The sequence below is a fragment of the Oncorhynchus kisutch genome, linkage group LG6 (genome assembly GCF_002021735.2).
Source record: "Oncorhynchus kisutch isolate 150728-3 linkage group LG6, Okis_V2, whole genome shotgun sequence".
Lineage (NCBI taxonomy): Eukaryota > Metazoa > Chordata > Actinopteri > Salmoniformes > Salmonidae > Oncorhynchus > Oncorhynchus kisutch.
In genome coordinates this window covers 31583415-31598065 of record NC_034179.2, presented here as the reverse complement: position 1 = coordinate 31598065, position 14651 = coordinate 31583415, and the positions used below count along the sequence as shown (strand labels likewise).

The window sequence follows — 14651 nt, the reverse complement described above, 5'->3', positions numbered from 1 at the left end:
ACCACCGGTACACAGCACCTCTCCTCCAGACCGCACCCCTCCCAGTCCACGAGGTACTGTAGGCCCCTCACCCGGCATCTAGAGTCCAGAATAGAATGTACAGTGTACGCCGGGGACCCTTCGATGTCCAGAGGGGGCGGAGGGACCTCCGGCACCTCACCTTCCTGCAGGGGACTAGCCACCACCGGCCTGAGGAGAGACACATGAAACGAGGGGTTAATACGATAGTAAGGAGGAAGCTGTAACCTATAATACACCTTGTTTATCCTCCTCAGGACTTTAAATGGCCCCACACACTGCGGCCCCAGCTTCCGGCAAGGCAGGCGGAGGGGCAGGTTTTCGGGTCGAGAGCCAGACCCGGTCCCCCGGTGCGAACACGGGGGCCTCACTGCGCTGCTGGTCAGCGCTCCTCTTCTGCCGTCCACCAGCTTGTTTCAGTGATTCCTGGACGGCTCTCCAGGTCGCCTTCGAGCGCTGCACCCATTCCTCCACCGCAGGAGCTTCGGTCTGGCTCTGATGCCATGGGGCCAGGACCGGCTGGTAGCCCAACACGCACTGGAACGGTGACATTTTAGTGGAGGAGTGGCTGAGGGAATTCTGAGCCACCTCCGCCCATGGGACGTACCTTGCCCATTCACCAGGCCGGTCCTGGCAATACGACCGCAGAAACCCAACCACATCCTGGTTCACTCTCTCCACCTGCCCATTACTCTCGGGTGAAAACCCGATCTGATCGAGACCCCCAGACGTTCCATGAACGCCCTCCAAACTCTGGACAAGAACTGGGGACCCAGATCAGAAACGATGTCCTCAGGCACCCCGTAGTGCCGGAAGACGTGGGTAAACAGGGCCTCCGCAGTCTGTAGGGCCGTAGGGGGACCGGACAACGGGATGAGACGACAGGACTTAGAAAACCGATCCACAAAAAATCCACGGCCGTTGTGGAACGGGGAGGGGCTGTAACCTCCCTCTAGGCAGGTGTCGAGGAGCCTTGCTCTGAGCGCACACCGAGCAGGAGGAGACATAAAACCCCACATCCTTGGCCAAAGTGGGCCACCAGTACCTCCCCCTAAGACTCCGCACTGTCCTCTAAATACCAGGATGACCCGAAGAGGGTAGTGTATGGTCCCATCGAATCAAACGATCATGGACACCAAGCGGCACGTACTGAACACCTGCTGGACACTGAGGAGGTGCAGGTTCCAACCGTAACGCCCGCTCGATTTCCGCGTCCACCTCGCATACCACCTGTGCTACCAGACATGAAGCTGAAAGGATGGGAGTAGGATCGATGGACCGCTCCTCGGTGTCATAGAGACGGGACAGCGTGTCAGCCTTAGTATTAAGGGAGCCTGGCCTATGGAGATCGTGAAATGAAATCGGGTTAAAAAAATATGGCCCACCTGGCCTGACGCGGATTCAATCTCCTCGCTGCCCAGATATACTCGAGATTACAATGGTCAGTCCAGATGAGGAAAGGGTGCTTGGCCCCCTCAAGCCAATGTCTCCACACCTTCAGAGCCTTGACCACAGCTAACAACTCCCGGTCCCCCACGTCATAGTTCTGCTCCACCGGACCGAGCTTCCTCGAGAAGAAAGCGCAGGGGCGGAGCTTCGATGGCGTGCCCGAGCTCTGTGATATAGCACGGCTCTAACCCCAGCCTCGGACGCGTCCACCTCCACTATGAAGGCCAAAGAGGGGTCTGGATGAGCCATCACGGGAGCGTCGGTGAACAGCTCCTTCATACGTTTGAAGGCTCTGCCCGCCTCCGCTGACCAGTACAAGCATGCCGGCCCCCCCTTCAGCAGTAGGGTAATGGGAGCAGCCACCTGACCAAAACCCCGGATAAACCTCCGGTTGTAATTGGCAAATTGGAAATGTGATAACCCAGGAAGGAAATGGCTTGTTTGGAGAACACACATTTCTCAGCCTTGATGTACAGGTCATGCTCCAGCAGTCGCCCAAGTACCCTATGCACCAGAGACACATCCGCGGCGCGTGTGGCAGAATAGATCAGTACATCATCGATATACACCACCACACCCTGTCCGTGCAAATCTCTGAGAATCTTGTCTACGAATGATTGGAAAACAGCTGGAGCATTCTTCAACCCATACGGCATGACGAGGTACTCATAATGACCAGATGTGGTACTAAACGCGGTCTTCCACTCATCTCCCTCCCAGATACGCACCAAATTATACGCACTCCTAAGGTCCAGTTTTGTGAAAAAACACGCCCAATGAAATGATTCCACCACCGTGGCGATGAGAGATAGTGGGTAACTAAACCCCACTGTGATGGAATTTAGACTTCTATAATCAATGCACGGAAGCAGACCTCCCTCCTTTTTCTTCACAAAAAAAGAAGCTCGAGGAGACGGGTGACGTGGAGGGCTGAATGTACCCCTGTCCCAGAGATTCAGTGACATATGTCTCCATAGCCACTGTCTCCTCCTGGGACAACGGGTACACATGACTCCTGGGAAGTGCAGCGTTTACCAGGAGGTTTATCGCGCAATCTCCTCGTCGATGAGGTGATAATTGGGTCGCATTCTTCTTACAGAAGGCGATAGCCAAATCGGCATATTCAGAGAGAATGCGCGCAGTGGAAACCTGCGCAGTGGAAACTCTCCACCGTTGTCGCACCGATGGAAACTCCTCTGCACCTACCTGAACACTTCTCTGACCACCCTCGTAGAGCCCCTGTTTCCATGAAATCTCAGGATTGTGATTAGCCAGCCAGGGAAATCCCCAGCACCACTAGAAACGCAGGTGAATCAATAAGGAAGAGACTAATCCGCTCCTTATGATCCCCCTGCTTTACCATGTCCAGTGGAATCGTGGCCTCCCTGACCAGCCCTGACCCTAATGGTCGGCTATCTAAGGAGTGCACGGGGAAGGGTTGGTCTTGAGGCACCAGGGGAATCCCTAGCCTTAACGTGAGCCCACGATCCATAAAGTTCCCAGCTGCGCCTGAATCGACTAGCGCCTTAGGCTGTAGAGAGGGAGAAAACTAGAGAAATAAATTAGTAGGAACATATGACCAACAGGGAGCTCTGGGTGAGTCTGGTGCTGACTCACCTGGGGTGAACGAGGAGTGCTCTGCCTGCCCTCCCGACTCCCAGACGAGCTCCTCCAGCACCGATTGGCAGTGTGTCCTCTCCGACCACACCTGGTGCAGGAGGAGCCTCCTCCTCCGATCCCCCTCGATGCAGCCCCCCCTAACTCAATGGGGATTGGAGCGGGAGGGCCGGGAGGTGGAACCAACAGGGCCCGTTCTGGACGCCCGCGGGCAGCCAGCAGGTTGTCTAGTCGGATCGACATGTCCATGAGTTCGTCGAGGGAGAGGGTGGCGTCCCGACAAGCTAGCTCCCTGCGGACATCCTCCCGGAGGCTACAACGATAGTGGTCCATCAGGGCTCTGTCGTTCCACCCCGCCCCAGCAGCCAAGGTCCGGAACTCCAGCGCAAAGTCCTGCGCGCTTCTCGTCTCCTGTCGCAGGTGAAAAGGCTGCCGCTCGGCGGCAGCCGCTGGGTGGTCGAACATGGCCCAGAACCGGCGGGTGAACTCGGGGTAGTGGTCCCTCGCCGAGTCTGGGCCATTCCACACTGTGTTGGCCCACTCCAGCACCAGATCGGGATGCCGTAGGAGGGGTAGGTGGTGCTGGCGGAGGAGGAGCTGGGGGTGAGGTAGAGAGGCCACTCCCCTCCCATCGGTCCATCCTCTCCATCATTTGGTTCATTGCCGACCCGATACGGTGGAGAATGGCCATATGATGGGAGAGGAGGTGCAGGTGCTCCTGCTGACTCCATAGTGTGATGCGTGCTTCTGTCACAACAACTGGAGTGGTGGGTGCGGAGTCAAACACAGAGAGCAGAGGAAACTGGGGAAACCAGACTTTATTTCGGTTTCCAATGCTAACGCCCAAAACAACAGGCAAAATAATCAGAAAAATGTCCAACCCAACACAGGGCACAAATGGACAGGAACACTACAAGCACAACCACGACTAACAGAAAACAAGCCCGAACAAAAACAGGCGGGCCTAACATGCTTAAATAGTCCTGAATCAAAAACAAAATAAGAGACAGGTGTAACCAATAAGACAAAACAAACAGAAAAGGAAAAGGGGATCGGTGGCAGCTAGTAGACCGGCGACGACAACCGCCGAGCGCCGCCCGAACAGGAAGGGGAGCGACCTTCGGTGGGAGTCGTGACATGAACAGAGAAAGTGAGAGATTGGAGAAAGGCCTACTTTTTTGTCATATGCATACAAAGCACATTTTTTCACACATCATTTTGGGTGTTCAGATCATAGATATTAATTGAATTGATAGTGATAGCTAACTTAATGCTTGCCAGTTCCCTATGCACAAAGGTTTCACATCAGTGCAGCTGAGAGGGGAGATCTACTATACATATTCATGAGGCATACAGCTGAGGCCCAACACTGGGGCCATTTAGCATCAGCCAGGGAGAAGCCAATGATAGCATTGTAAATGCACAGCCATCAGTGGCTTAATGACTTGAGTCTAACACTGGCCAATTAAGACCCACAGTCACTCACCATGGCCCAATGGCCCCCATTCATTTCAGAGGAAATAGAGTCTGAAGTGAGCCTGTGTTCACATCCCAAAAACGTATGTGTGTGTGTGTGTGTGTGTGCGTGCATGTGTGAGTTGGCCAATGTTTAGCTCAGCAAGGAACCTTAGTCCCAATACATACAAACCTTGCTCCAATGTGAACTGCGTAAATGCAGTAGGTCTGTGTAGGAGAGGACAGTGCTGAACAGCTGTAAGTTATTCCTAATGAACAGAATGAGCACTGATACACAGCTCTGCCCATCATAATATCATCACACACTAATCACGCCCTAAAGCCACTACTGTCTGTGTACGTGTGTGTGACCCTATTTTAGCTATTTTTGTATGTATCAAGGGAACATAGTCACGGCCTGCCGTTGTCATGGGGTTGTTGTACTGCAGAAGATCATTTATTTGTTTTTGATCATTTTGACTACCTTGATCCTCATAGGATGAATCAATATATGAACGTTAGGAATTCATTTAAAACGTCCTGTGCAATGACCAACGACAGACAGTAATGAGTGATTGATACAGTCTCTTGCTCCAGGGCATCGTTAGTTAGACTATTATTGTCTTGTCACTGGGACAATGTTAAATGTCCATCCACAGTTAATAGCAGTAGTGTGTGTTCAGTCTGGCAGAATATGACATCTTTATCCTCCACTCTGGCGTACACGCCTACGGAAGGAGGGAGTCGTCAGCCCCAGGCTACTGTAACTAGTTAATGAGCAGAGGGATGTTTCTCCTGATTATCACCATGTAGAGAAACTGTTGCTCACTCAACTGCATACATACGGTACATCTACAATACATGGTGTGCCTGGATTTAATGCTAGCTAACTAGATAGATAGATAGATAGATAGATAGATAGATAGATAGATAGATAGATAGATAGATAGATAGATAGATAGATAGATAGATAGATAGATAGATAGATAGATAGATAGATAGATAGATAGATAGATAGATAGATAGATAGATAGATAGATAGATAGATAGTCTGTAACTTGCCTTACTGTCAGTGTGTTCCCAAGCTGTAAGCTCAACCAGGTAAGAGAGAGGAACATATACATAATATATACAAAAGTATTTGGCTATTTCAGCCACACGCATTGCTGACATGTGTATAAAATTTAGCACACATCCATGCAATCTCCATAGACAAACATTGGCAGTAGAATGGCCTGACTGAAGTGACACCGTCATAGGATGCAACCTTTTCAACAAGTCAGTTCGTCAAATTTCTACCCTGCTAACTGTAAGTGCTATTATTGTGAAGTGAAAATGTCTAGGAGCAACAACAACTCAGCCGCGAAGTGTTAGGCCACACAAGCTCACAGAACAGAACCACAGAGTGCAGAAGCGTGTAGCGTGTAAACATCGTCTGTCCTCGGTTGCAACACTCACTACCGAGTTCCAAACTGCCTCTGGAAGCAACGTCAGCACAAGGACTGTTTGTCGGGAGCTTCATGAAATGGGTTTCAATGGCCGAGCAGCCGCACACAAGCCTAAGATCACCATGCAACAATGCCAAGCATCGGCTGGAGTGGTGTAAAGCTCGCTGCCATTGGACTCTGGAGCAATGGGACTCGTTCTCTCGAGTGATCAGAAACACTTTCTCTCTTTCAGCATGACAATGCCCCTGTGCACAAAGCAAGGTCCATACAGAAAGGGCTTGTTGAGATCTGTGTGGAAGAACTTGACTGGCCTGCACAGAGCCCTGACCTCAACCACGTCAAACACCTTTGGGATGAATTGGAACACTGACTGCGAACCAGGCTTAATCGCCCAACATCAGTGCCCGACCTCACTATTGTGGCTGAATGGCAGCAAGTCCCCACAGCAATGTTCCAACATCTTGTGGAAAGCCTTCCCAGAATGTCCATGAGTTTGGATTTAGATGTTCGATGAGCATGTGTCCACATACCTTTTGGTCATGTAGTGTAGCGAAGGAAAAGATTATGTGTATTATTTTTTTCATCCGTTGTATCTGGAAACCTGTGTGTGTACTAACTTACTGCATGTGTGTGTGTGTGTGTGTGTTTCCATTGTGAGCTTAGCACATTATGCAGACAATTGTTTGGTAGGAAGGTGCTGGGATAGGGATAGCGTTGCCCTGACAACCCCAGTAGCTGTCAACAGCTTCCTGTAATGGTGACAAATGGTGGTTATTACAGGAGGGGTAATATGGTGGAATCCCCCTCTACCGAACTGTACTGTACTGCCTTAGAGATACGGAGCTTCTTCTCCTAAGGACTGACAATTAATAAGACCAGGCCTTATTACAGTACAACTCAGGGCCTCTTCTACTCTGACACTCCCTCAGAGTACATAACAGGCCTGTGTTGAAGATAATTATAGTGAAATCTTTTGAACATGTTTAGCGTTTGATTGAGCATGCCAGGAGTGCCTTGATGGGCAAGTTTCGAACCCTTGGGACTATTCCATAGATTCCATTGCGCTAGACAAGCTCAATCAAGCGCAGCTAAAGTATTTGACAGAAAACAAGTAGTATTTGAGCCCAGGCATGGCAGACGCCGCTGCATAGGACCTTGATGTGTTGTTGTTCAGAAATTATTTTTAAAAGAGTCTTTCAGAAGTGGAGAGAAAACACAATAATTATGCAGTTCATGTCTTTTCAACAGCAGCTTCAAGTCTGAGCGCAGCAGGGAACACACACGCGCGTACACACACACATACAGACACACACATACAGACACACACAGAGGGAGTAGACAGAGAGAGAGCGTGTAGAGGATATATTCATTATAGATGCAGATAGCTGCAGGTGGGCTAGCGTACTGCTGTTCATGTCAGGTAGTGTGAGTTTGTGTGGCCAAGGTTACAGTGACAATAATAACCCCTGTCTCTGGGGGTGAACCAACCTCCACTCCCCAACACGGCACATCCTGGCAGAGACAGCCTGGCAGAGACAGCCTGGCAGGGAGCACAAGCTATTGCTAGTCGGCTGGCTCTGCAGGGACTGGGCTTCTGCCCTACTTGGAGGATAATCAAATGATGATGAAGCAAATTTCTATTTTTGTTGTTGAAAGATAGCTTGGATGTATTTTTTTATTTATGCGAGCTATTCAGCTGCCACAGTTCAAAGTTCAAAAGGGATGTTAAAAGACAGCTTGCATTTTGACAATATAACATTAGCCTAATTCAGCAAAGGGATGTGAGAAATGTTTCAGCGAGAAGCATTTTACTACCAGACTATATCTTACCTCCCATCTAGAGAGAGACAGAGAGCGAGGCTGTGAGGCCGGAGTCTTCAAGCGCCTGTTGGGATCTGTCAAACAGACACGGCTGACATTTTATGAAAATTGCTCTGCCTGGCCATGATCTGTATTAGCATATAAAAGTTGTCTTCTTCTCTTTTATTTCTCTCTCTCTTGCACATTGGTGTATGCTAATTTGTAAGTCATTTCAGATGACAGAGAGTGGTTGTATCCCAGAGGTGCTGTCTCTTTCTCTCTCTCCCTTTCTCTCTCTCTTTCTAACCTCCCATACTGTCTCAAACTCCCTCTCCCATACGCGCTCTTTCTCTCATAGTCTATTTCTCTCTCTCCTCGTGTCTCTATCAGTATAGAATCAGCTGATGCCTCAGAACTGTGCTGCAGGTCCTACGCAGTGGTCCTTTTGTCAATAGTCATGGAGAAAGCCCCCTTTTAGGAAGATGGTCTCCCAGCAAGCATAGGCCAGCCTGGAGAAAGAGTTCAACAATGCCACCATGTGTCTCCCAGGGAGAGATGATTTGTTAATGTTATTCATTTTTGTGTGTAAGGTTGTTGAGTTATTTTATCAGTGCAAAATTGCCAAAAACGGAATTTCCTAAATGGAAACAGCATGAGAGGACATTTTACAATATCATGTATTAGTATGGCTACAATTCTCTGTTACTATTCATGGCTATGATTCAGTCAGAATTTGTCAAATACCCCATGTAGAGAATACAGTCTACATTAGTACTCACTGCAGAATCTATTGAGTGGAGACTCACAGAGGGTGACTTGTGTTCCTGATCATGGCCATGCCAAGCACCTGGCTAGAGGAAGAAGAGGGGAAGGGGATGGATGAGGATTGGTGCCACCTGGGGTTTGGTGATGCCATTGCCATACCCTCAGACACACACACACACACACACACACACACACACACACACACACACACACACACACACACACACACACACACACACACACACACACACACACATTACACAGCTCTGCGTTATCAGGGAGGGCTCTCTCTCTTCCCTCGTCTGTGTTAGTATTCGGTAGGCGGACTGGGGGGAGCAAGGGAGGGCGTAGTAGAGCCCTGTGGATCGTTATTATTGACCAAGCCTCTGTGTAGCCCTGTGCTGCAGAGACAAGTCCACACACACACACACACACACACACACACACACACACACACACACACACACACACACACACACACACACACACACACACACAAGGTGTAGTTGCTGTAGTGTGAGTCAGTTGAACATTCCATATTCACAATTATCCTTAAATAATAGTTTAAAATATATATTGATTATTAATTGGGCTTGATAAAATAAATATAATTTTGAATGGTCGTAGAGAGAAACCCCATCCTAAGCATGCATCAGGAATCAGCCCTCCACTGAGAGGAGCGGGATTCAATAAACAACAATCTAGAGGCTCTGTGTTTGTGTAATTGTGTGAGTGAGTGAGCAAGACTGTGTGTGTGTGTGTGCGTGTGTGTGTGTGTGTGTGTGTGACTCCACACATACTTTTGAGGTGCTCGAGCACACACACACACACACACACACACACACACACACACACACACACACACACACACACTCCTCGCTCCACACAGACTATTGAGATGCACGAGCACACACACACACTCCTCGCTCCACACACACACACAAACATGCACGCACAAACACACATTACTCGCTCTCCGTTGTCATGGATTAGATGAAACCTGTTTTAATGAAAGCTCCTCTCATTCATAAGCCTGTAGAACAAAATCTTGTCAGCTTTTGACACCTAGCAGCATGCCAGGCGAAGTTCAGTGGAAAGGAGGATCAAAGAAGGAAGGACAGGAGAGACTGACTGATTCCCCCTCCTTTGATATATGTTATTTATAATAGCTTGGAAATGAATTATTTTTCTTAACCTGCATGTCTGTCTCACTTAGGGTTGTCTTGTCTTGAAGAAAATAAAGAACAGTTGAGTTGTTTAATAGCTTGTAAAATATCACATCTACTGAGGAGTGTAATTGGTTTAGAAAACACTAGGATTCCATTCTCCTCTGCTATAAGGTTTAGCAGAGATGATGTGTTTGTCTAGCATGCAAGTACACACACACACACACACACGAATGCGCAAACACTCTCCTTTCCCCCTCATTTTACCAGTGGTTGTCTGTCACACACAACTGCATGTAAATCACAAGCTGAAAAGCCCTTCAGGATATCAAATCCATGCTCTAACTAGGTCAACGCTCGCTCCTCACAATGCACTGCTGCTGCTGCATCCTTCTCGCCTCCCTCTCTCTCTCCTTTTATATCTGCACTACATGACCAAAAGTATGTGGACACATACACATATGCTTGTTGAACATCTCATTTCAAAATCATGTGCATTTATATGGAGTTGGCCCCCGCTTTGCTTCAATAACAGCCTCCACTCTTCTGGGAAGGCTTTCCACTAGATGTTGGAACATTGCTGCAGGGACTTGCTTACATTCAGCCACAAGAGCATTAGTGAGGTCGGCCACTGATGTTGGATGATTAGGCCTGGCTCGCAGTCGTCGTTGCAATTCATCCCAAAGGTGTTCGATGTGGTTGAGGTCAGGGCTTTGTGCAGGCCAGTCAAGTTCTCCCACACTGATCTCGACAAACCATTTCTGTATGGTCCTCGCTTTGTGCACGGTGGCATTGTCATGCTGAAACAGGAAAGGGCCTTCCCAATCTATTGCCACAATGTTGGAAGCACAGTATCGTCTAGAATGTCATTGTATGCTGTAGCGTTAAGATTTCCCTTCACTGGAACTAAGGGGCCTAGCCCGAACCATGAAAAACAGCGCCAGACCATTATTCCTTCTCCACCAAACTTTACAGTTGGCACTATGCAATCGGGCAGGTAGCGTTGTCCTGGCATCGCCAAACCCATATTCGTCCGTCGTACTGCCAGATGGTGAAGCCAAAGAACGTGTTTCCACTGCACCAGAGTCCAATGACGGTAAGCTTAACACTACTCCAGCCGATGCTTGGCATTGTGCATGGTGATCTTAGGCTTGTGTGTGCCTACTCGGCCATGGAAAACCATTTCATGACACTCCCGACCAAGAGTGCTTGTGGTAACGTTGCTTTCAGAGGCAGTTTGGAACTCGGTAGTTAGTGTTGCAACAGACGATTTCTACGAGTGACGTGCATCACAACTCGGTGGTCCCATTCTGTGAGCTTGTTTGGCCTACCACTTCGTGGCTGAGCCGTTGTTTCTCCTAGATGTTTCAACTTCACAATAACAGCACTTGCAGTTGACTGGGGCAGCTCTAGCAGGGCAGAAATTTGATGAACTAACTTGTTGGAATTGTTGCATCCTATGACAGTGCCACTTTGGAAGTCACTGAACTCTTTAGTATGGCCATTCTACTGCCAATGTTTGTCTATGGAGATTGCATGGCTGTGTGCTCGATTTTATACACCTGTCAGAAACGGGTGTGGCTGAAATAGCCAAATCCACTAATATGAAGGGGTTTCCACATACTTTTGTATATACAGTGCATTCGGAATGTTTTCAGACCCCTTGACTTTAACCACACTTTGTTACATTACAGCCTTATTCTAAAATGTATAACATTGTTTCTTATCCTCATCAATCTACGCACAATACCCTATAATTACAAAGCAAAAACAGGTTTTTAGAAATGTTGGCAGATGTTAATTTTTTAAAACTGAAATATTACATTTTCATTTTCAGACCCTTTACTCAGTACATTGTTAAAGCACCTTTGGCAGCAATTACAGCCTTGAGTCTTCTTGGGTATGACGCTACAAGCTTGGCACATCTGTATTTGGGGAGTTTCTCCCATTCTTCTCTGCAGATCCTCTCAAGCTCTGTCAGGTTGGATGGGGAGCGTCGCTGCGCAGCTATTTTCAAGTCTCTCCAGAGATGTTTGATCGGGTTCAAGTCCGGGCTGTGGCTGGGCCACTCAAGGCATTCAGAGACTTATCCAGAAGCCACTCCTGCGTTGTCTTGGCTATGTGCTTCGGGTCATTTTCCTGTTGGAGGGTGAACCTTCGCCCCAATCTGAGGTCCTGAGAGCTCTGGAGCAGGTTTTCATCAAGGATCTCTCTGAACTTTGTTCCATTCATCTTTCCCTCGTTCCTGACTAGTCTCCCAGTCCCCCAAAAAAATTCCCACAGCATGATGCTGCCACCACCATGCTTCACCGTAGGGATGGTTCCAGGTTTCCTCCATACATGACACTTGGCATTCAGGCCAAAGAGTTCAATCTTGGATTCATCAGGCCAGAGAATCTTGTTTCTCATGGTCTGAGGGTCTGAGAGCCTTTTGGCATACTCCAAGCGGGCTGTCATGTGCCTTCTACTGAGGAGTGGCATCTGTCTGGCACACTCTACCATAAAGGCCTGATTGGTAGAGTGCTGCAGTGATGGTTGTCCTTCTGGAAAGTTCTCCCATCTCCACATAGGATCTCTGGAGCTCTGTCAGATTGACCATTGGGTTCTTGGTCACCTCCCTGACCAAGGCCCTTCTCCCCCGAGTGCTCATTTTGGCCAGGCGGCCATCTCTAGAATGAGTCTTGGTGGTTCCAAACTTGTTCTATTTAAGAATGATGTAGGCCACTGTGTTCTTGGGGACCTTCAATACTGCAGAAACATTTTGGTACCCTTCCCCAGAGCTGTGCCTCAACAAAGCTCTACGGACAATTCCTTCGACCTTGGTGTTTGCTCTAAAGCTCTACGGACAATTCCTTCGACCTTGGTGTTTGGTCTACAGCTCTACGGACAATTCCTTCGACCTTGGTGTTTGGTCTAAAGCTCTACGGACAATTCCTTCGACCTTGGTGTTTGCTCTAAAGCTCTACGGACAATTCCTTCGACCTTGGTGTTTGCTCTAAAGCTCTACGCACAATTCCTTCGACCTTGGTGTTTGCTCTAAAGCTCTACGGACAATTCCTTCGACCTTGGTTTTTGCTCTAAAGCTCTACGGACAATTCCTTCGACCTTGGTGTTTGCTCTAAAGCTCTACGCACAATTCCTTCGACCTTGGTGTTTGCTCTAAAGCTCTACGGACAATTCCTTCGACCTTGGTGTTTGCTCTAAAGCTCTACGGACAATTCCTTCGACCTTGGTTTTTGCTCTAAAGCTCTACGGACAATTCCTTCGACCTTGGTGTTTGCTCTAACATGCACTGTCAACTGTGGGACCTTATATAGACAGGTGTGCGCTTTTCCAAATCATGTCCAAACAATTGACTTTACCACAGGTAGACTCCAATCAAGTTGTAGAAATATCTCAAGGATGATCAATGGAAACAGGATGCACCTCAATTTCGAGTCTCATAGCAAAGGGTCTGAATACTAATGTAAATACGTTTTTCAGTTTTTAATTTTTAATGAATGTGCAGAAATGTCTAAAAACCTTTTTTTTCTTTGGCATTATGGGCTATTGTGTGTAGATTGATGAGGAAAAACATGTATTTAATCCATTTTAGAATAAGGCTGTAACATAACAAAATGTGGAAAAAGTCAAGGGGTCTGAATACTTTCCAAATGCACTGTTATAGTGTATCTCTTTCTTTCTCTCTATTTCACCTTCTCTCTGTGTTTTCTCCTTCTTCATTTAAACTCTCCTCTTTCTATCAAATGTAAAATATCACACGGTTGAATCAATATTCTTTAATTAAACATCAAGGACATGAACACAGGTTCGCTACTGCCTTCTATGGATTATTGTAGCATTCTGCACAAAGGCCAATACAAAACAGTATGTCTCATTACTCCTTTTTGCCTTTCTATATCAAATAGAAAATGGGGTCAAAATTTGTGTAGATTGTTGCAGTGCTGTAATGGGTTTTGTGTTTTACAGACAGTATTCAATAAGAGGTATAGGTCACTGTTCCAGTTCTCATAGCTTCAACACTGACTGGAATAGATGGGAAGGAAATGGGCGGTACTGTGCACATGCCATTCGCAACCCCATCCTAAACAGCATCCTCCATCATCTCTGTCTGAGGAATATCCTCCCAGCTCCTGCTATGACAGCTCCGGCAGCTATCAGGCATTAGTCCTCCTAAACGTTGACGACCTCCCCCCATTTCCAGTTTTCCCACGAATTAGCATGATATTAGCACATCCGACCTGAGCTGCGCCGTGGTGCCATATCAAAGCGCTGTGTGATCTCTGTCCCTGGATCTCTCTGCTTTAGTCTGAAAGAGAGAGAGTTCCGCCAGAGAGGCAGAGCAGAGCGATGAGCTATGTGATAACGAGCGGTGTTAGACTGCCACAACACACAGCCGTGTCACATTCCCTCTCAGATGTGTTCAGCTAAATGGGCTGGAGCAGATGCTCAGTGTCTGGAGTCTCGTCGCCTGGCACATCACAGAAGACAACTCTGCAAATATTTACCAAGCCGCATGGATATTCTATATCAAGTTTTGCTATGGCTGTTTTTAGTGTTTTTATTTGTTGAATCATATCTGTACATGCAGGATGATTCTGATACCACTCTGTTGTGAATGAAAAAGAAAGCATATATGCCACACAGCTGTATGGTTGTACAGTATGTTGCTCCTAAGCTACATAAGCAGGTTGAATGGTGCATATGTCTAACGATTAGCTGTGTCTTGTTATGTTGCAGCGCCTCGGTTCCTCATCACCTCCACGGGAGCCCTGTACATCCTGGACGTGCAGAATGAGGACGGATTGTATAACTACAGGTGTATGACCCGCCACCGCTACACAGGAGAGACCAGGCAGAGCAACAGCGCACGCCTCTTTGTGTCAGGTATGCAGAGGGACAGTGCAGCTTGGATACGAGTCTGTTGTGCAAG

The 14651-nt window shown here is 47.9% G+C and overlaps 1 protein-coding gene across 3 annotated transcripts in view; it reads left to right on the top strand.

The window, feature by feature from the left end:
• The window catches only part of LOC109892709 (Down syndrome cell adhesion molecule homolog), a 147340-nt gene that overhangs the window by 69710 nt on the left and 62979 nt on the right, over positions 1–14651 (top strand). For all 3 annotated transcript variants that reach the window (XM_031826615.1, XM_031826616.1, XM_031826614.1), the window contains exon 4: positions 14459–14605. In XM_031826615.1, coding sequence (XP_031682475.1) covers positions 14459–14605 — 147 coding nt within the window. The remainder of the gene's footprint in view (positions 1–14458; positions 14606–14651) is intronic.